This window comes from Festucalex cinctus, chromosome 1, assembly GCF_051991245.1.
Source record: "Festucalex cinctus isolate MCC-2025b chromosome 1, RoL_Fcin_1.0, whole genome shotgun sequence".
NCBI classification, from domain to species: Eukaryota; Metazoa; Chordata; class Actinopteri; order Syngnathiformes; family Syngnathidae; genus Festucalex; species Festucalex cinctus.
In genome coordinates this window covers 32597944-32618726 of record NC_135411.1, presented here as the reverse complement: position 1 = coordinate 32618726, position 20783 = coordinate 32597944, and the positions used below count along the sequence as shown (strand labels likewise).

Below are 20783 nucleotides of genomic sequence, written 5' to 3'. Positions count from 1 at the left end.
GGCTTCAAACATCCATTTGTAAACAACACGTCGCTTGAACGTCATCTCTGAATTCACAACTTAATATACAGTATGTGTCATACCGGTAGTTAAAGACATTAACATTTACCGGTAAATCATATTTACAATATTCTGTAATTAACTTAATTGTGGCAGGAGACGGATTAAAATTACACAGACACACACACTGAACACTAACAACAAAGGTATATGATTAAACAAAGCTTGAACTACATTTTAACAAAACATTCCAGCAGGCAGCGAACTTTGAGCAGAAGTAGATTTGCCAGCGAACGAAGAATGTGCAAACACCGCCGTGCTGAGTAGCGACATTTGGGTGTGATGTCGGACAACTGGTGATGCTGGAATGCACCTTTGTCTTATCTTATCGCATTGAACAGGAGCTACACTGCATGTCAAACTTTTAACAGTAGTCAATGGGTAAAGAATGTGCACCCTCGGGCTGGAAGTGCGTCACAAAATCAGACCGTGGCGAGGTGCCCGAAACATATTCTCATCATCGAGTGTTTGAGACTTAGCTTGATCATTGAAAAATAGATCCATATATGAATATTTTAATAACATTGTCTTTCAGGAAATATGTGGTGACCACCGTGGTGGGGTACCCCGATCGTGCCATCCCTGCTTTTGTTGCTGCATCCATCGTCTGTAGTTATACGGGTGTGTGCGTGTTATTAATGATGTGACTATTAAAAAAAAATGTCAGCCTTAAGTTTCCTGGAAAACCTGATGTGATTGACACAGAGGGAAGTTTGTGTGAAAATTGTGTTTCCTGCTGCTGCATGCCAAGTAAGGCAGGTGGAGGATGTGAACACAACAGCTTTTAAAAGGTGACGGTTTCACGCAGAGGGAGGACCAGCAATGTCATTCTTCAAGTTTTCTTTTCAATGGAAACCCTGCAAGGTGAAGACAATGAGGAAGTTCAACAACCTTTTTTTCCCCTCTTTCTTGTTTGCATTCTAAACAATCACAGCTTTTCTATCCATGTATTGACTGTATGTCTACGTAGGTTTGTGGGTGTGGCCAGTGCGAAGGTGCATCAGGTGAAGGGGGCAAGTCCTGCGCATGTACTTATTGGTGGTTGCGTTTGGACTAAAAGTCATCCTCGCACTTTGTGGTCATGGACAAGCTGATGTTGACAAGCACATTGGTGCTACTGCTGCTGTTCACAGGTGAGACATTTGTCAATTTTTTTTGTGTCAGAAAATACAATCATTTAAAAACAGTAGTTTCTGTTTTGTCCTGTGCATTTTAATATTTTTTCCCATTGATTTAATTGAAATCATTGAAATTTTGGAATTGTGCAGTAACTGACAGTCCAGAAAACGCTCCATGATCATCCACGCCGTTCCCTTCTGATGATTTCCAGATGAATAGATTTGGAATATTTATGTACCAAGACGGTGGGTGGCATGTAACGTTGCAGTAGTGATTAGCACATTTGCCTCACAGTTCTAGGATTGTGGATTTGAATCCAGTTTGCCAAACCCGCACAAGGGCTACTTTATCAGAAAATCTTCAAATGATCATCAAACTTTGACGCCATCCCAAATAATGTCTGTAATTTAGCGTCACCGATTTGCTGAGGAAACCTGTTTCCACTAATAAAGGAATTTGGCCAAAATGGGCCGCTTCTAACCAAAATGAGTCTTTGAGACTTTTGCATGTGTCCCGTCATGATAGCCACGTCCACAAAATCTCATGTTGATCGGTCAAACTGGTGTCGGGGGCTGATTTTTTTTAAAGATTATTTGTATTTATTTATTTATTTATTTATTTTGGTGAGACTTTCTGAGGGGTGCTACTGAAAGAATTTTCTAAAATGGTCCTTATAACAAAGGCTGACTTCCTGATCAAATTCGGACATAGGTCCTTGAGACATTTTCATGCACCCTGTCATGATCGACATGTCCACCCAATTTCGTGTGGATCGGTCAAACTGGTATCAGGAAGTGATTTTTCCAGTGGTCACTATTAAGCAAATTTTGCACAAAAAAAAGCAACTTCCAACCAAAAATACTTTTTTCTTAAACCCTTTCAAGATTGACATACCCTTTTTTTTTTTTTTATTCCATTAGAGTTTTTCTTTTTATTTGTTTCAATCCTAGAGTCTGTTATAGTGAGTAAGGAGTCAGGAATTTGCGAATGATTCAATGCATTTAGAATCATTCACTAATTCCTTAACCACTATGACAGGGCTTTTATAGCAGGCTATAGTTGACAAGGGTTGAAATGATTAATCAAATACTTCATAATCATTATATAAATTTTTTTTCAGAGCGTCCTGTTTCTCTATAAGACGTCCAAGCTCGCCAAGGACAAACAAGCCCACAAGACAAACACTTGTTGTCATTGTCAAGCATCTGTCAAGCGGAAAAATGCAAAAACAGCACCCAAAACCAGTCAGACGACAACAGGGAAGCTGAGCTCATGATAAAAGATTTCGACAACTTCACTAGCCACACTTGGCACATTTGTACCTCCCCTCAGCTTAACTATCTTTTATTTTCATCTTCCTGATTGTTAACATTCTTAACATGGCTTTCCAATGCGTTTCGTGTGCAACAATCAACAATGCGCAATCTGTTCCAAGGCCAAACATCAAAGGAACATTTATCACAAGTTGAAAAGTGTAAATATTTTGCTGACATGAGGTTGAAAACAAATTAGGCTGACAGATTGTGACAGACGATGAGTTATAGTCGTGTAAGAACTGCTAATGACTGTTGTATTACATTCCTCTTATTGCTTGACTTTCAACGCCTTTCAACACTGATGCGAGGCAGCTGTCAGAAATAGTGCTTGTTCAAATAAATATCAGTTCAGTGATTGACAAGACAGCAGAAATCTTAAAGGGATAGTTCGGATTTTTTTACATGAGTCTCTAGGTGTCAAGGTGTACGCGCTGCAGAGGGCTGATAGTCGCGCCTTCCGCCTTCGAAAAGACAAACAACTTGTAGATTAGTGCGCGTCTATCAGCTGCATGCGGGGCGCCGCGCAGTGATACGAACGAACATAAAAATGGCGCCCGGTGGTAATGGCGTCTGACTTTTTTTCATGAGAGAGTTTGTGATGCAAATGTATCACTCTTTTGAACGCAAACTGTTTTAGAAGAAAAACGCTTTATTTCGGTGACCCCAGACAACTCGCCGGACTATTTTCTTCTCGTCCAACACCGGACCAGAACTCGTGTCACAGAACGCTGTTAGTGCTGATCGCACACTGGAGGTGAGGCTGAAATAGAGATTCATGTCAAAAAATCCGAACTATCCCTTTAAGCGATTTTTGTCGGATGCACTAAATAATAAGGTTGTTAAAGAGATACTTGACTCATTGAACAATTTTCAGCAGTGAAAAGTTAACATTTTGTCCAGGATGAATTTGATAACCATTATTTTTCATGTACAATTAATACCTTTAAAATAATTTTTCTACTTGCAGTCGACTGATGATGACATCACCTGTGCCGAGGAAGTAGGTAAAGGCCAATGATGGCTCACCTGTTTTCTGGGTTTGGTCAGTTAACAGAACCATGATTGGTCATTGCCTACTTCCACAGCACAGGTGATGTCATTTTCGACAGCAAGTAGAAAAATTACTTTTTAAAGGTACTAATTGTATATGAAAAATAATGAAGTTATAAAGTTCTTACAGTCGTGCTGTCTAATAATGATCTTGGGCCATACGAGTAGAAAACCAAGACACATTTATTGAACTCACAGCAGAGAAATTCACTGCAATGTAGCAATGCGCTCCGAAATTCAACTTTTAATTGTGTAATGTAGTCTAATGTGTCTGGTCTGGTGACACATGCTAAATTATTGCATAAGCAGCATCTGTGACAAGCGCTTCACATCTTTGTTGCATTTAATCGGAGCCAAGTTATCGTAGGAATGCACAGTCGACAACAGAGCACATGACTTCATATTCACTTCCTGATTCACAGAAAAACATTTTGGACTTTCTAGTCAACTCAAAGTTTACATTTGTTAAGATGAATTTAGCTTAGTAACACTAAGCTAGTAACACTTGTGATCCATCTGTTTCGTTGAGTAGAATGTCTGATGTCCATTGGAGTATAAAAGCTACTTTTTAAACAGGTGCCATATGATTGTCAACACAGGATGCTTAACTTTGACATTTGATCATATCAGATGAATGAATAATCGACATGCGCTGCTTATGAAATGTCAACATAGAATGACATCTGGAATTTTTGTCTTTTTCATCTTCAGAATGTGGAGCGCAAATAGATGGTGAGTCATTGCTTTTCTTCATTCTTGTGTCCAATCCCTTTTTGGTATGTTTGCATTACTTGAATATTGGTATGTTAGATTTACTTGAGCAAACAATGGACCAGCATATGAGTGGGAAAAGTACACTTTATACAGTACACACCACTTGTGTTCATTTAGGCATTTTCCCCTACAAAATAAGAAGTCGAATTTAAAAATAAAACAGTAAGTTATTAATTACAATTCAAGTACCGTATTTTCACGACTATAAGGCGCCCCTAAAAGCCTTCAATTTTTTCAAAAGCTGACCATGCGCCTTATAATCCAGTGCGCCTTATATATGGCTCACTATTGAGCCGCAACAGGTCTCGCTGTCAAGACGCTATCGGTGACCCTGCACGATCGGTGACGCGCATGCGCAGAAGATCCCGCCATCTTGGATCGCTAGCTAATACTAATACTTTACCTCAGAGAAAATAATAAAACAGCTCTTCATTCATTTTTAGAGTGAATGGAGTTGTCAGAAAGTTGGTTTGTAATCTATTAATAAAGTTTGACGGACTGATCTGACTGTTTTGTTGACGTTCCCTTTAGCGCAGCACCATCTAATGGATGCATAACGTAACCCCAGCCTCTATTGTAGCGCCTTATATATGGAAAAAAGTTTTAAAATATGTCATTCATTGAAGGTGCGCCTTATAATGCGGTGCGCCTTATGCTGCGTTCTCACCAAAAGCGAGGGACGGCGATTCGGCGGCACGTTTGCATTGTAGTCAATGGAGTTCGCGCGCAACGGAACAAAAGTGCGTGGGGCGGCGCGGCGGACGCGTTTCGCGCGTTGGGACGCGGTGCGCAACAGCGGAAATCCGCACATTCGCGACGAAAATCCGCACATTCGTCGAAGTTTAAAAAATTGAACTTTTTTCGCGTTTCGCCTCGCGGTAGCCAATCGGCTTCGAGTACGGGCCACCTCACACGCAGCGTCCTCTCTATTATCACCCCGAGCACAACAACACGGCCAGCCGTAACAGAATGATGATCAAGAAAGTCTGTTTACTTGCTTTTGAACTGTACCGAGTTAGCAGCAGTGCTTATTATTAACGCCAAAGCTATTTTTAACTCAAATGCTGCCTGCCCGATTGCCACTAAAAAAGCGAAAGTGCTATCACGTACCTCAAAAAAAGATGAAAATAGTGCCACGGCTGTTTACTCCCAGGAAAGAAGTTAAAGTAATTGGCGGTGCTCACTTTTTGTTGACTCGCTAAAGTGCTCCACTTCCTTGTTCACCAAGGGACACGCCTCCTCCGCTCTGGTGAGCACGAAAGCACGAATGAGCGGCAACCGTTCCAAAAACACTCTACGCGGTGAAACGCTCGCTAATGAAGCGTTCCAGTTCGCCTTTTCGGATTTGGTGAGAACGTAGCATTATAGTCGTGAAAATACGGTAAATATCAATTAACGCATTTCAAAATAAGAAATATTTTTAGAATAAACATGTGGTTCTCAAACCTTGACATTAAGTAGCACCTAAAAAAAATCTTAGCCTTCCAAACACGACCATATTGACCGACTGACCGTAGTAGTGTTCAGCAATAACAAGATGGAGGCTTTAATTCTAAAAAAAAAATATATATATTATTGTAAGCCAATGTAATGTAATGTGATGTTTGAACGTCAACATTGTGTTTAAATATAGAAAAACTACATCTGAATTACTTTAATTTAATATATTGCACATATGTTAAACAATAATCAATGTTTGAAAATAGTTTGAAAATGTTCAATGCAACTGAACTGACCTTACCGTAAACCACATTTGCATGACTTAGTAAATTAATCAAGACTCAAAACGTCACGTCTGCGACGGTACGTGTGTTTTGCTGCGGATGAACAAAAGCAATCCAGCTCCCGGTGGGGCATTGCGTGGTTGGCAAGAGCCAGAACTGGTACCGCTCCACGGTCATTTGCTCGGGAAAGGCGGAACATTCTGCACAATAATTGTAGCTGATTGGACGATGTGGCAGCGTACACATTAGTTTTAAGCAATCATGGCCATAGATGAAAATGTCGTCCGAGTTCTTGTCGGGGGGGGGGGGGGGGGGGGGAGCACGAACATCTTACCAGCTAGAATTGCACGAAGCGCCCCTCGCTGTTCAACAAGGAAACGGTGAGTAATTCTGCGAGAACAGAATTAATTGTAGCGTCCATTCATCCATGTTAGGTTTATTTGTTAGCACCGGCGTCGGCTTCCTGGTTTTGTCACAGTTGCATGTCCCGCCCCAAACACAATGTCGCTCTGTGATTGGTCCGAACCACTGATCGGTGGAAATCAACGGGAGCGGTACAAGATGTACAAGTTTGTGAACTCACAAATACAGCGAGAATTCATCTAGCGAGAGCAAGGTTAGTGAAGATAGCCTACCCTTAACAAAAAAAATTAAAGCCCCCTTTGCTTGCTTCAAAGAGCAATATCGACATCTTGAAAATACCTGACCGGGAAATCACAAGGAAGATCTGACAACCCGAATGTGTGTCGCACAATGTGGGCGGGGAGGGGCGTTCCCACGGTAAAAGTTAACACAACTGTATTTAAAAAGTACTGTATACTATATTCATTTACTGTAAATAATAATAATAATAAAATAATAATAATAATAATAATAATAATAATAAAACCCCTGTGACATTATGCCATTTTGAATACCACAAGAGACCTTTCATACCAGGAGTGCTACACATGCTACATATAGAGAATCATTGGAATAAACTATTTGACATATTTTAAGTCCCTCCCCAGCCCACTTTTGTTTTTCATTTCACTAACGAATGAACTGACCATCTTGTGATTAATGAATTATATTAAAATTAAAATCTAAAGTGGGCCTGTGCGTGCCAACTTCTCACATTGTCTGTGTGTGTGTTTTCAGTGTGCGGGCAGGTCAAGGCCCAAACCCGCATCGTGGGAGGTGTGGCGGCTTCGCCGGGTGACTGGCCCTGGCAGGTCAGCCTGCACCGCCTCGGGAGTCACTTCTGTGGGGCGTCGCTCATAAACAACCAGTGGCTGCTGTCGGCCGCACATTGCTTTGCCAGGTAGTTCTCACACGCACGCAGGGATTCGACAACTTTTGGGGTCCCCTCATAATCCTAATGCCAACAAAAGGCAACAAAACTACAGCAAAACCCTAAAAACTGAATTAAGAATAAAGACCTACCCTAAAATCCTATAAATATGACACTTTTTTTGCATAATAAAATGTATCAAAAATGGTCCTGCAGTAGTATACGCAGATTCGGTTAAAGTGACAGTGTGTAGAATTTTTTGCCATCTAATAGAATGTAACAAGTTAAGTTCAAAATGCACAATATGGTGCCTCAGAGAGACCACACTTCACAAGCCTACCATCAATTGCGTTCGCAAAGTTCGTCTCCTTCGGGCATCCAAAGCAGAAAAATGGTGGTGAAACATGTCAGCCTCCTTTAAGCTAAGGCGCGACCTTTGTAATATTACTAGCGATACTAGACCCAGGATTATATTTGAAAAAAATGTACATAGATATCATTTATTTGCATATTATTGAAGTTAATATACAGACTCTGTTTACATGCAGGCAATAAATCCTTTAAAAACCTGATTATTGGCAATATTCGGGTTTTGTTTGGCCATGTAAACGCATATTAACCTGAATATGCGTGTGTGTGCGTGTAGTTCCATAGCTGTGACGGCGTTTTTGGGTCGTCAGAGCCAGGAGGGCTCAAATCCTGACGAGGAATCCCGCGAGATCGCTGAGATCATCCGCCATCCCAGCTACGACCCGGACACCTTTGACAACGACGTGGCCCTGTTGAAACTTTCCTTGCCCGTCAACTTCACCGACTTCATCGGGCCCGTCTGCCTGGCCACCCAGAATAGCACCTTCTTCACCGGAACCGAAAGCTGGGTCACCGGATGGGGAACCATCGGCTCGGGAGGTCAGTCAGCTTGGGCTGAGCCATTATGGGGGGGGGGCGGGAAATAATCTACAGAATAGTATTGAAATCACAGTTAATGAAAACTATTTTTCACTTGGTTGAAAACTTTTTGTCCCAAATAATAAAAATGTCAGCTCTAAATATAATTTTAAAGAACAACCTGAACAAACCATTTGGCACATTAATCATCTTTCTTTGTTGATTGTGCGAAACCAAAATCAAAATCATGATTACATTTTCAGCCATTGCCCATTTCTCAGCCCTTACATTCAGCGTTGTAAATTTGATGTTGACAAATAAATACTTTTGAATGGCATTGACACCACTCATTGATGTTTACAACACCAAAATTTAGCTTGTAAAAAAAACAAAAAAAACAAGAAAAACACACAAAATTGTCTTTGATATTCACAATAACTGTATATGTGTAATTTTGTGTGTGTGTGTGTGTGTGTGTGTGTGTGTGGGTGTGTGTGTGTGTGTGTGTGTGTGTGCAGTTCCTCTACCAAGTCCCCAGAACCTGATGGAGGTTGAGGTTCCTGTGGTGGGAAACCGCCAATGCAATTGTGACTTAAATCCGATTACAGTCACAGACAACATGATTTGTGCCGGCCTAAGAGAGGGAGGAAAGGACTCCTGTCAGGTGACATCATTTTCGTGTTTTTTGGTGACAGTTAATTTCTAAATCCAAACCTTGCCATCCATGTTGTGATGTTTGTGAAAGACGTTTTGGCAATATAATCCATGAATTTGTCTTTTGTCAAAAATCTAAATATATCATAGAAACAGTTTTCTCTTTCAGCACAGTGCGTCATGGAATTTGATTTTCTACTGAGATTTGTGATCACTACTTTTGAAAATGCAGTGGAGGGCACGCTACTGCCCATCAACAATGTCACAAAAATACAAGTGGTTGCCCTAACAAGGAGACAATGGTGCTCTACAGGGTGATTCTGGCGGCCCAATGGTGAGCAAGCAAGGGTCCCAGTGGGTCCAGAGCGGCGTGGTGAGCTTCGGAAGAGGTTGCGCCGAGCCAGAGAAGCCGGGTGTCTACGCTCGGGTGTCCCGGTACCAGGACTGGATCAGCAACCGTACTAGTGGCACCCCCCTGCCAGGGTTCGTCACCTTCACATCCGAGGGCACTGACCCAGACCTGCAGGTCAGCTGTGCCGACCCAACAACAAGCAGTGTGACTGCGACGCCCACCAGTACTGGTACGACCAAGCGCGAGCAGTGCCGCACACCAACACTTTCAACATTTACAATTAAAAATTTAAAGTTTACAAAATAAATATTAAGTTTGTGGAAAAACAAAAATCTGGTCAGTAGCTTAACCTAAATTGGACATTTTAAAGGCAAAGTGTGTAATAAATTAGTGCCATCTAGTGGTGAACTAATTATTCTAGTGGTGAACTAATTATTCGTTCATCAACCTCGCCTGCTGCAGCCTCTCGCCCTTGAACCTCGCCTGCTGCAGCCTCTCGCCCCTGAACCTCGCCTGCTGCAGCCTCTCGCCCCTGAACCTCGCCTGCTGCAGCCTCTCGCCCCTGAACCTCGCCTGCTGAAGCCTCTCGCCCTTGAACCTCGCCTGCTGCAGCCTCTCGCCCTTGAACCTCGCCTGCTGCAGCCTCTCGCCCCTGAACCTCGCCTGCTGCAGCCTCTCGCCCCTGAACCTCGCCTGCTGCAGCCTCTCGCCCTTGAACCTCGCCTGCTGCAGCCTCTCGCCCTTGAACCTCGCCTGCTGCAGCCTCTCGCCCCTGAACCTCGCCTGCTGCAGCCTCTCGCCCCTGAACCTCGCCTGCTGCAGCCTCTCGCCCCTGAACCTCGCCTGCTGAAGCCTCTCGCCCTTGAACCTCGCCTGCTGAGGCCTCTCGCCCCTGAACCTCGCCTGCTGCGGCCTCTCGCCCCTGAACCTCGCCTGCTGCGGCCTCTCGCCCCTGAACCTCGCCTGCTGCGGCCTCTCGCCCCTGAACCTCGCCTGCTGCGGCCTCTCGCCCCTGAACCTCGCCTACTGCGGCCTCTCGCCCCTGAACCTCGCCTGCTGCGGCCTCTCGCCCCTGAACCTCGCCTGCTGCGGCCTCTCGCCCCTGAACCTCGCCTGCTGCGGCCTCTCGCCCCTGAACCTCGCCTGCTGCGGCCTCTCGCCCCTGAACCTCGCCTGCTGCGGCCTCTCGCCCCTGAACCTCGCCTGCTGCAGCCTCTCGCCCCTGAACCTCGCCTGCTGCAGCCTCTCGCCCCTGAACCTCGCCTGCTGCAGCCTCTCGCCCCTGAACCTCGCCTGCTGCAGCCTCTCGCCCCTGAACCTCGCCTGCTGAGGCCTCTCGCCCCTGAACCTCGCCTGCTGCGGCCTCTCGCCCCTGAACCTCGTCTGTTGCGGCCTCTCGCCCCCGAACCTCGTCTGTTGCGGCCTCTCGCCCCCGAACCTCGTCTGTTGCGGCCTCTCGCCCCTGAACCTCGTCTGCTGCCGCCTCTCGCCCCTGAACCTCGCCTGCTGCAGCCTCTCGCCCCTGAACCTCGCCTGCTGCAGCCTCTCGCCCCTGAACCTCGCCTGCTGAAGCCTCTCGCCCCTGAACCTCGCCTGCTGAGGCCTCTCGCCCCTGAACCTCGCCTGCTGCGGCCTTTCGCCCCTGAACCTCGCCTGCTGCGGCCTCTCGCCCCTGAACCTCGCCTGCTGCGGCCTCTCGCCCCTGAACCTCGCCTGCTGCGGCCTCTCGCCCCTGAACCTCGCCTGCTGCGGCCTCTCGCCCCTGAACCTCGCCTGCTGCGGCCTCTCGCCCTTGAACCTCGCCTGCTGCGGCCTCTCGCCCCTGGACCTCGCCTGCTGCGGCCTCTCGCCCCTGAACCTCGCCTGCTGCAGCCTCTCGCCCCTGAACCTCGCCTGCTGCAGCCTCTCGCCCCTGAACCTCGCCTGCTGCAGCCTCTCGCCCCTGAACCTCGCCTGCTGCAGCCTCTCGCCCTTGAACCTCGCTGCTGAAGCCTCTCGCCCCTGAACCTCGCCTGCTGCGGCCTCTCGCCCCTGAACCTCGTCTGTTGCGGCCTCTCGCCCCCGAACCTCGTCTGCTGCGGCCTCTCGCCCCCGAACCTCGTCTGCTGCGGCCTCTCGCCCCCGAACCTCGTCTGCTGCGGCCTCTCGCCCCTGAACCTCGTCTGTTGCGGCCTCTCGCCCCTGAACCTTGTCTGCTGCCGCCTCTCGCCCCTGAACCTTGTCTGCTGCCGCCTCTCGCCCCTGAACCTTGTCTGCTGCCGCCTCTCGCCCCTGAACCTCGCCAGCGCCTTCAAGACCCTGAGCCTCGCCAGGCGCCGCCCAAAGACCCTGAGCCTCGCCAGGCGCCGCCCAAAGTCCCTGAGCCTCGCCAGGCGCCGCCCAAAGTCCCGGAACCTCGCCAGGCGCCGCCCAAAGTCCCGGAACCTCGCCAGGCGCCGCCCAAAGTCCCGGCGGCGCAAGCCCTGCGGCTGCCTTCACCTCTCGTCGGGCGTCGAGGACGCCCTCCTGACTGGCCCCGCTGGGACTCTATTGTCGGGCGTCGAGGACGCCCTCCTGAACTGCCTTTTTGTCTGGGACGGATGGGTGGGCCGTGTTCCCACCTCCGTGCCCCCTTCCGCCCGCCCTTGTTTTTGGACTCTTTGTGTCGGATGGCCATCAGGATCCGGCCATTGAGGGGGGGGTACTGTCACGCTGCCACCGGCGTGACGTCCCATGCTTTTATTTTTATAGTCATGTTTCCTGTTTTATTTTGAAAGTTCTAACTCTCCTCTCACCCCAGGTCACTTGCTCTTCCTGCAGCTTGCTAATTACCGGTCCCCGCCCATGATTACCACCACCTGCCACCAATCAAGCCACAATAAAAGCCACCTGCATTCTCCCCTCCGTTGCCGAAGTGTCACACACAGTCAGTGCATGGAAGCGTCCCACAGTCCTTATGTCCTCGTTCATGTTGCCAAGTGTTTTTGCCTTGTTTTTGTGCTTTTTCCTCCCCAGTGGAGCGCCTTTTGTTACCCCTTTTGCCTTGTGCCCTTTTTCCTCCCTAGCGGAGCGCTTTTCGTTGTCCCCAGTACCTTTTGCCTGTTTTTTCCTCCCTAGTGGAGCGCTTTTTGTTCTCCACTTTTTTGCTTCCCTGTTCTCCTCTCAGCTTGAGAGGAGACACCTGTTGGCCGGAAATAAACCTGCTGCCTTGGTGGCTTACCTTACGCCTGCGTCTGAGTCCTACCTTACCTCGTCGTGTCAGGGAATAAGATGCCAAATATATTTGTACTTTTATTCTTTGTACACAATGCCTAATCCAATACTGGAAAATTGTTAATAAGGCTTGTGTTGCTTTAAAGTTGTGTTGTTTTTACCTCCAGCAACGGGCGTCCATCGGGCAGGTCGGCTCGCCATCAGCAGCATCACATTTCCGTGTTTAAGTTGCCATTAGCCACGCTTTGTGTCCGTCAGCAATTAATGTCCATGCGGAAACACAAAATACTGGTTCTAAAATTACTGTACAGTAAGTCAGTATTTTGATGTAATTTTCAACTTTAACATTGAAAGCCGACCTACGTCGAAATTCGGGTTACTTCACCATCGTAAGGAATGGAAATCGGGATAACTCGATGACTCCCTCTATTGTATTATTTGGCAACATCTAGTGGTCAACTATTACACACTGTATCTTTAAATTAAAACTTTGTTCGTGAAAATTTCTATACATTAGCTTTGTTGAAGTTCAAATTGTCTTGGATTTTTTTCTATGTTACAAAACATAAATTAGTTGTGCTGGAAGACTGTAAATTGTCATATGCTTCGAAATACATTATTTGTGTCTTTGTGTTTACAAAAACAACCATATAAGACTTAATATTCTTTCATGTTAACAGAAATCAGGTATTGAAAAAGATGCCCTGTGATGTTTGCTTTTGTAGCATTTTGCGGGCACGCCCCTCTGAACGAGCGTCTGTCAGGTTCTGGCACATCGTCGGCCAGGGCCGGCATGTGGCCCTGGATGGCAAGTCTGCATTGGAACGGGAGTCACGTATGTGGCGGTACGTTGGTGGCCGAGGACGGCGTGCTTACCAGCGCAGAATGCATCATGAGGTAGGGCAACAAGTCAGCACATTAACAAATGTTCCTATGTTGCCTCATCGGGCCATTCTTCCTGTTTTTCTGATGTACATTAGGGTCGCTAAAGATGCTTTCATTTTGAATAGGTTCATCTTGAGTTTTACAAATATTTACAAAAGCATTATGTTGTCATCCTTGAGCCGTCGCTTAACAGTGGCGGGGGGGATTAGTGTGTCGCAATGATGCTATGCTAGGAGCTAAGTTACCAGTTTTTCAAACATTGTGCCGCAGCACACGTGTGTGCAGTGAGATACTGTCTGGTGTGCCATGGGAAATTGTGGAAACTGGAATTCAGGCCTATCTGAAACACCATTATTGTTAATGTATGTGAAATGAGTTGTGTTACATACTTTCATTTATTAATTTCAAGGCTCAAGCTAATCTTCCATCACGTTATGCAGTGACTGGCTCTGAAAATGCCATTTGAGCACAGTGAGAAGTACCGTTGTTGTCGGACCCCATCACAATAAAAGTGTCTTGACAGCAGAACTGTGTAGTACTAGTAACTTTTATTTTGGAGGTGCCGCGGGAAGTGTGTCGCGACGTGACGGACGTGTCTTCCTTCCTTAGCATTTTAGCAAAGAGTCCATGTCCCTCGCCTTTGACAACTTTGACAAGAGTGACAATCAAAATATCAGTCGACATTTGCTGAAAAACGGCCGCCATGAGAAGCGATTTGGTGACAATTTTGTTCCACCAAGAACCATTAACATCGTGACTCCACAAGCACCATATGACAATAATAAAGAAAAGATGCCAGTAAGTCTTAGTGACACACTCGCCTACTACGCCTAGTGTAATTAATAGCACCAACAATTGTATTTTTTCTTATTCACGAGAGCTAAACACGTGAGAAGTGTTGAAAGAAATATGCAGTCACGGCAAATCACACTGACAGAGGCCATGGAGTCGAGGTCTGTCGGGAGCCCTGAACGAATTAAAGTGATAAACGGTGCACAGTTGTAAAACGACAGTTACGAATGTAACTACAGTTCTAGGAGTCCTGAACACCCGCCACTGGTGCTGAAAACAGCACGGAATTCCCCCACGTGCAAGCGTTACTCGAGAAAGAATACATAAAAGTACATCTCCATGGTTCAGGTTGACGTAATCCTTATACATAAAAAGGATAGTAACTGGAATTCAGGCTTCTCAAGCAAAACAACACGAGGGCTCTGAGTGAAAGCAATGCTGGCGGTCGTTCGGGACTCATACAACCGCAGTTATATTCATAACTGTCATTCTATTTCATCCCTCCCGACTGCCAGGTGGCTGTGCTGAAAACAGCACGGAGTGCCGAATACCAGCGATTTCACAAAAAACCCTGGAAATTGTACCACACAGAGGGGCCTCCGCAGGACCGTGAATCACATCCAGTGGATGAGGAGAGGTGACATCCAAACTGTATAATCTGGAGAACGTGCAAGGCAACAACCAGAAAGCAGCCGCACAGATGTCCTCCAAGAACACGCCTTTCAGAATGGCCCGCGACGTAGACACACTCCTGGTAGAGTGACTGTGAACCGCAAACGACCAAAGACCCGGGACGACTGCCGATTCACATCCCCGATACATTGAGAGAAGTGTTGCTTGGAAACAGCAGCCCCCTTAGTCGGGCCGTCACAAGACACAAAGAGCTGGGTGGATGTACGGAAACATGCCGTAGCATCCAAATAAGAGCAGAGCGCCTTCACAAGACAACAAAGACCTGGAGCGGCATCCCCATCCGTTGATGGCGGAGTAAAACGAGTGAGCCGGTTGACTCGAGAGCCAGACAAACCTTTGGCAACAAAAGCATTTGGCCACAATGTGACCCCTGCCTGATTGGGATGCCAACAAAGGCACTCGGGGCTAATAGAACGTGGAGATCCCCCACCCACTTAGCGGATGCTATCGCAAGTAGAAACAACATCTTACAAGACAACCAGCTAAGTTCCACATCGGTCAACAGCTTGCAAGTAGACCTGCACAGTGCATCAAGCATCAAGGGAAGGTCCCAGGCGGGGAGCCGAGGTGGGTTCCTGGAACAAAGGCGAAGGGCACCTGAGGAAGGAGGCCACGAGACTATGGCAACCCACAGACTTGCCATCCACGGCAACATGATGGGCCGAAATGGCCGCCACGTAAACCTTGATCGTAGAAGGGGAATGCCCCTTATCGAAAACAGATTGAAGGAACTCTAAAACTGCAGGAATAGGACACGTTACGGGATCCATCCCGCCACCGGCACACCACTCCGAAAACAACTTCCACCTGTTATCATACGGCAAACGAGTGGACGGAGCCCTGGCATTCAGGATCGTATACTTCACAGAAGGACCCTCCAGAAGGACCCTCTGAAGGGTCAGATGAATGAGGGGAAGAGCATACAGAAGGCCCCCTGGCCAAGGGTGTGCCAGAGCATCCTGGACTAGTGAGCCGACTCCTCAGAGACAAAAAGATCGACCATCGCCTTGCCAAAGCGACTCCAAATGGAGCTCACCACTTCCGGGTGGAGATGCCAATCCCCAAGAGGTGGACGATGGTGGGATAAGGAAATCCGCTGACTGGTTGACACTGCCCGGGAGAACCACTGTCTGCAGGCTGGCAAGGTGGGGGACGGCCCATCTGAGAAGCCCCCGTGAAGTTCGTAGCAACTGGGCTGACCTCATCCTGCCCTGTTGATTGATGTGATACCCAGTGGAAGTGTTGTTTGATCGTACCAGGACTTGGGGCCCTGCCACGAAGGGCAGAAAATGAATGAGGGCCAGATGAACTGCCCGCAGCTCCAGCACATTGATGTGTAGCGATCTGTCCCCTGCAGACCACTGACCTTGAGCAGTCCCGTGTGGCCAAAATGCGCCCCATCCGCTCAGGCTGGCATCGGTGGTAACAACTTCGCGATGATCTGGTACCCTACCAAGCGGGACTCCTGCTGATAGAACAGACCGGCGAGGCCATGGTACAAAAGCACCCATTAACCGACAGACACGTGAAGACGCTTTCGACGGTCCAGTAGGGGGTCGAGCCGGAAACTGTACAGCCACCGTTGCAAAGGTCGCAGCGACAGCAGGCCCAGTGGCACAAGCGTCGTCAGGGACGTTAATATGCCCAGCAGGACATAAGACAGCATCCCATTGGCACGGAAGAGGGAGACGAGGCGCAGTACATCGACCACCATCACCATGGCCGAGCAGTCATGGAGGTGGTGTCCGACATTCCGATGAACAAACCATTAAACATGTCTTTAAATGTGTAGAATTATAAACTGAAGAAATATCACCATACTCTATTCAAAATTGTACAAATGTATGTGTTTCAGCGAGATCAAGTGGAAGATGATAATTTGAGGAGAAAATGGAGTAGTAGTTATAGCAATGTTGACCATGATGGAATTAAGCGTTGCATATTTCTTAGTATTAGTTTTATCTTTTATATAGTTTGATTTTAATGTGCATAATGCACCTGTAAAAATATTTGCACTTTTTATTTTAAGATATTTTTGGCGCTTTTCCAAGTTATGTGAACTTGTTTGCTCAATGATATACAGTAGATACTTGTATAAGCGTTTAAAAACTCTTTCGCCATTTTAGTTTGGGTTTTTTCCTATGGGTGGTATGCCTCAAGATTTTGTCAATGTGTGCCGTGGCTCAACAAAGGTTGAGAAACACTGCTCTACGGAACTGCTAGGATCATCCAGAAAGAACAGGTTCTTGGAGAAAAAAATAGATAAAATATGGCCCAGACGAACCCTTACGATGAAAATAGGTGCAGCTCAATGGCGAGCGCCCGATAGTATGTGTGGGAAAAGAAATTCCCGGTAGTTATGGTTGAATGGACTAAGTTGAATCCACAGTAGAGGTCACTTGGATCTATTGTGTCTGGGTCTGACTGAGCCAGCTGACATATTTGGCCAGCCAGCCAGGAGAGGATAGAAAAGTCAGCTGCTTCCATCAACAAAATTGAAATACATTTGAAAAAAAAAATAAAGTAAGCTTTCCTTACCATTTAATAATTGGCAGTGAAACCTGTCAGGGCATGGCTGGGAAGGGCTGTGGCAACCGTGTCGACTGTTAAAGCGTGCTTGTGTTGTGCAGGTCCAGCACGCCGTCCGAGTGGACCGTCTTCCTGGGTCGCGTGAGGCAGAATGGCTCCAACAGTTTTGAGACGGCGATGAGCGTGGTCAGTATCGTATCCAGCACACTATCAGGTTCAAATGTGGCAGTCCTGCGGCTGGCATCCCGGGCGCCGTTGTCCGACTTCATCCAGCCCATCTGCATGGAGAGTGGGGAGACTTTCGCCACAGGCTCCACCTGCTGGGCCGCCGGATGGAGTGAAGGCCGAGGAGGAGGTATTTGCAACTACTTCAAATTATCTTTGATGTTTACAAAAAAAAAAGGAGTGGGGGGGGGCAAGGCACGGATGCAAGTAAAAAATGGGTTTAATTACAAAAAAAATGTAAACCAGGGACTATGGAAAAAATACAAATGAACAAGGTCAAAAACAAACTAATAAAAACACTAGGGCAACAAGGCATGGCATGGATCACAGGAACAGAAACAATGACAGGCACAATGACTCAACAAGAACTGAACGGAAAACAGGTGACTAAATACACACAGACTAATTGACAATGACTAGACACAGCTGGGCAAGACACAAGTGGCAAGGGAGCTGATTGGTCAACACAGTGGGAAGGGAAGACACACTCAGGTGGACGTGATTACACATGACGGGACAAGGGAAGAGACAAGGAATACATGACAACCAAAAACACCAAAAGAAAACAAAATCCCACCCCCACAAAACCAAAACATGACACTCGCACGTTAACTCCAGGCCCGTCTACGCCCACATCACATTTTGCTAGCATGCTTGCGAAATAGGAGATGGCGAGTGTTTTATCTTGAAAGGTAACCGGAAATTTATTTTTAAACTGCGTCGGTCTTCCTGTCCCGCTCGATGTGTTTTGTGCTAGCTTGCCATTTGCCGGAGGCCTACCGCTGCGGCGTCCGGCAAAAATAGAAAATAGGTCTATCCTTGCGGAAGGGCTGCGGCACGCCGCAGCTGAGACGCAGTCGACATGCAACGCACACGCAAGCGGTGTAAACTGCACCATTCGAATGAATAGAATCTAATTGCTTGCGTCGCCGGAACGCACCGCAACCGCATCCGGTGTATATCCCGGGTAAATCCCGGGTTTAAGTCGAGGTGTGTATGTTCATGTGGGTTGGTCATTTCTCGTAACGTTACCCACGTCACATTCCCTCGCCGTCGTCTTCTTCTTGGTTCACATTGTAGAGGAGCAGGCCTTGCAGGAGGTCCAGACGTCACTGGTGGATTGTGGGAATGCATCGTCCACTAACATTTGTACCCAAAATCTGACACTAGACCAGGTGACCTCCACTTCTTCTGCCCATTTCACGTTGCACATCTAAACTTTTTGATGGATTTGTAAAGTATAATACAGAACGGGAAAGAATGTGTCTTATTATGACTTGTGTCGACGCAGGAGGACAGTGGTGGGCCGTTGATGTGCCAGCTGGGCAACGCCTGGTACCAGGTGGCGGTGCTGGGGACAAGCAGCAGCAACCCCAGACAAGCAGAGGGCCAAATGATGGTCTTCCCCAAACTCAGCCTCTTCAAGGACTTCCTCATGCAGGCATTGGGGGACTTCTTGTCTCCCCCCGACTCCGACCCCGAATCCGACTCAGCGCCTTCGCTCCTCCTCAGCCAGCTCCTGGTGGTCGGCATAGGCTTGCACGCCATCCTGATGCTACTGTGCCATGAATGAAAGAGAAGTGGTGCCTGCCGAGGGTCCCTACGTCGATGTGATTGTTTTTCCCCCCCCCTTGGATTATTTCTCCTAATACCAACCCAAGCTTTTAAGTAGGGATGTTCGATACCACTTTTTTTCAGACCGATACCGATACTCAGACCCTCAGTACTCACCGATACGATACCAGTAGTACATTTTGACAAATAAAAAAAATCACTAAAAGATATTTTTAAACAAATATATTTCCTTTAATTTTGACCAAAAAAACAGCACAGTCACTCTTCAATAGTCTTAACACTCAAAATAAAACAAAAAAATGCTCTTTTAGTTTAAGATTCACAATTTTGAAGTATTTCCAAACCAGTGAAGTTTTGGTGAAAAACTGCTGCAAGCTAGCGCCAGTTACAAGCAAGGAGGACTCACTTAACGTCTTCCCCCTCTGCCATCGGTCGCTTTTACTCGTCTGCGTCACGAGTACTCGAGTACTTGAAAAAAGGCTGGTATCGGCCCGATACCGATACCTGGTATCGGTACTCGCCCATCCCTACTTTTAAGTCATTTACTGCCAGCCATTTTCACTGAAGCAACCCCCTTTGCTCCCAGCTGTTTTACAGGACTTTGACTGATTTTGCAAGTACAATATCGTGTTCCATTGCTATGAAAACATAGAACCTACCAAAAGAAAGATTAGAGCCTATTCTTTCATCAGGGAAAAAAAATGTATCTTTTTATTTGTTTCCGTTTTGCAGCAATTAGCATTACAATATAGCTAGGTTTTATCATTATTCACAAACCTGTTGAAAACACTGGCAAAAAGAGCTTGTTGCAACATGGCCCTGGTTGATCTCTTATACTCTGCTGCCACCTGTGGGCCGTTACCATTGCTCTAAGCCACCTCTTTAATGTCTGAAGCTGAATCAAAGCCTTCTGTTGGCTCTTGCATTTAAAAAAATACTTTTTGGGGAGTGAAGGACAAAGTATTAAAAAATATTTACACATTTTTGGGTTTGAATGAGTTAAATGTAAAACAAAACTTATGAACTTTCCATTTTTGTTGATTAAGGCAGCGGCATATGGACGAAAGTGTTTTGCCTGAAGGAAAAACACATTTCCCATGAGGACACAAAGCACAGTGTCATCTTTGAGCTCATACCATTGAGTGAAAGCCAGGCCAATGTTGATTCTTGACTGTCCTTTCATCCAGGAAGCCTCCTTTTTTCTTATTTTTGTTTCTTCACATACGTGCTTTGTGCCAGTAAAAGCAATACAGACACCCTCAGGCCACATGACAAATGTACCGTTCAACTAGTTCTTAGTCAATGTTTCATCAGAAGAGTTCCAAAAATATTTTATGAAGGTTGTAAAGTAGTGTTTCTTTAATTTAAATTCCCCTCAAAATCAACTTCCTCAGAAATAAGGCAAGATGGAAATTCTTTTAATACAATGGGCCTCATTCGCTAACGTGTGTATGCGTCCATTTGTGCACAAAAAATTTGACTCGTCAATATCTTTGCAGTTGAATTTGTGCGTATTATGCGAACAAATTGAGACCTCAGACTATGCATGCACAAAAATAATGACAGCATCTAAAAATAAATAAATAAATAAAAACCATTAAAAAATATCATTTACCTAATATACGCAACGTATTGGAACTAGTCATACAGTTGTGCTTGAAATTTTACATAGTATCATGAGG

General features: G+C 46.3%; 1 protein-coding gene across 1 annotated transcript; it reads left to right on the top strand.

Moving 5' to 3' along the window:
• The first annotated feature begins 1016 nt into the window (after positions 1-1016).
• Positions 1017-20695, top strand: LOC144024331 (polyserase-2-like). The gene is made up of 10 exons (XM_077530536.1): positions 1017-1193; positions 4257-4277; positions 7184-7346; positions 7963-8225; positions 8723-8868; positions 9172-9439; positions 13128-13299; positions 17403-17656; positions 18607-18701; positions 18818-20695. Exons 1-10 carry the CDS (start codon positions 1142-1144, stop codon positions 19097-19099), a joined length of 1716 nt encoding a protein of 571 aa, XP_077386662.1. The 5' UTR covers positions 1017-1141; the 3' UTR covers positions 19100-20695.
• Positions 20696-20783: the final 88 nt, after the last annotated feature.

Excerpts from the sequence above, each read along its gene's own strand:
- LOC144024331 (XM_077530536.1), top strand. The coding sequence starts at position 1,142 with ATGGACAAGCTGATGTTGACAAGCACATTGGTGCTACTGCTGCTGTTC. Across the intron at positions 1,194-4,256 it reads GCTACTGCTGCTGTTCACAG|AATGTGGAGCGCAAATAGAT; the intron begins GTGAGACATTTG and ends TTTCATCTTCAG. Across the intron at positions 8,869-9,171 it reads GAGGAAAGGACTCCTGTCAG|GGTGATTCTGGCGGCCCAAT; the intron begins GTGACATCATTT and ends GGTGCTCTACAG.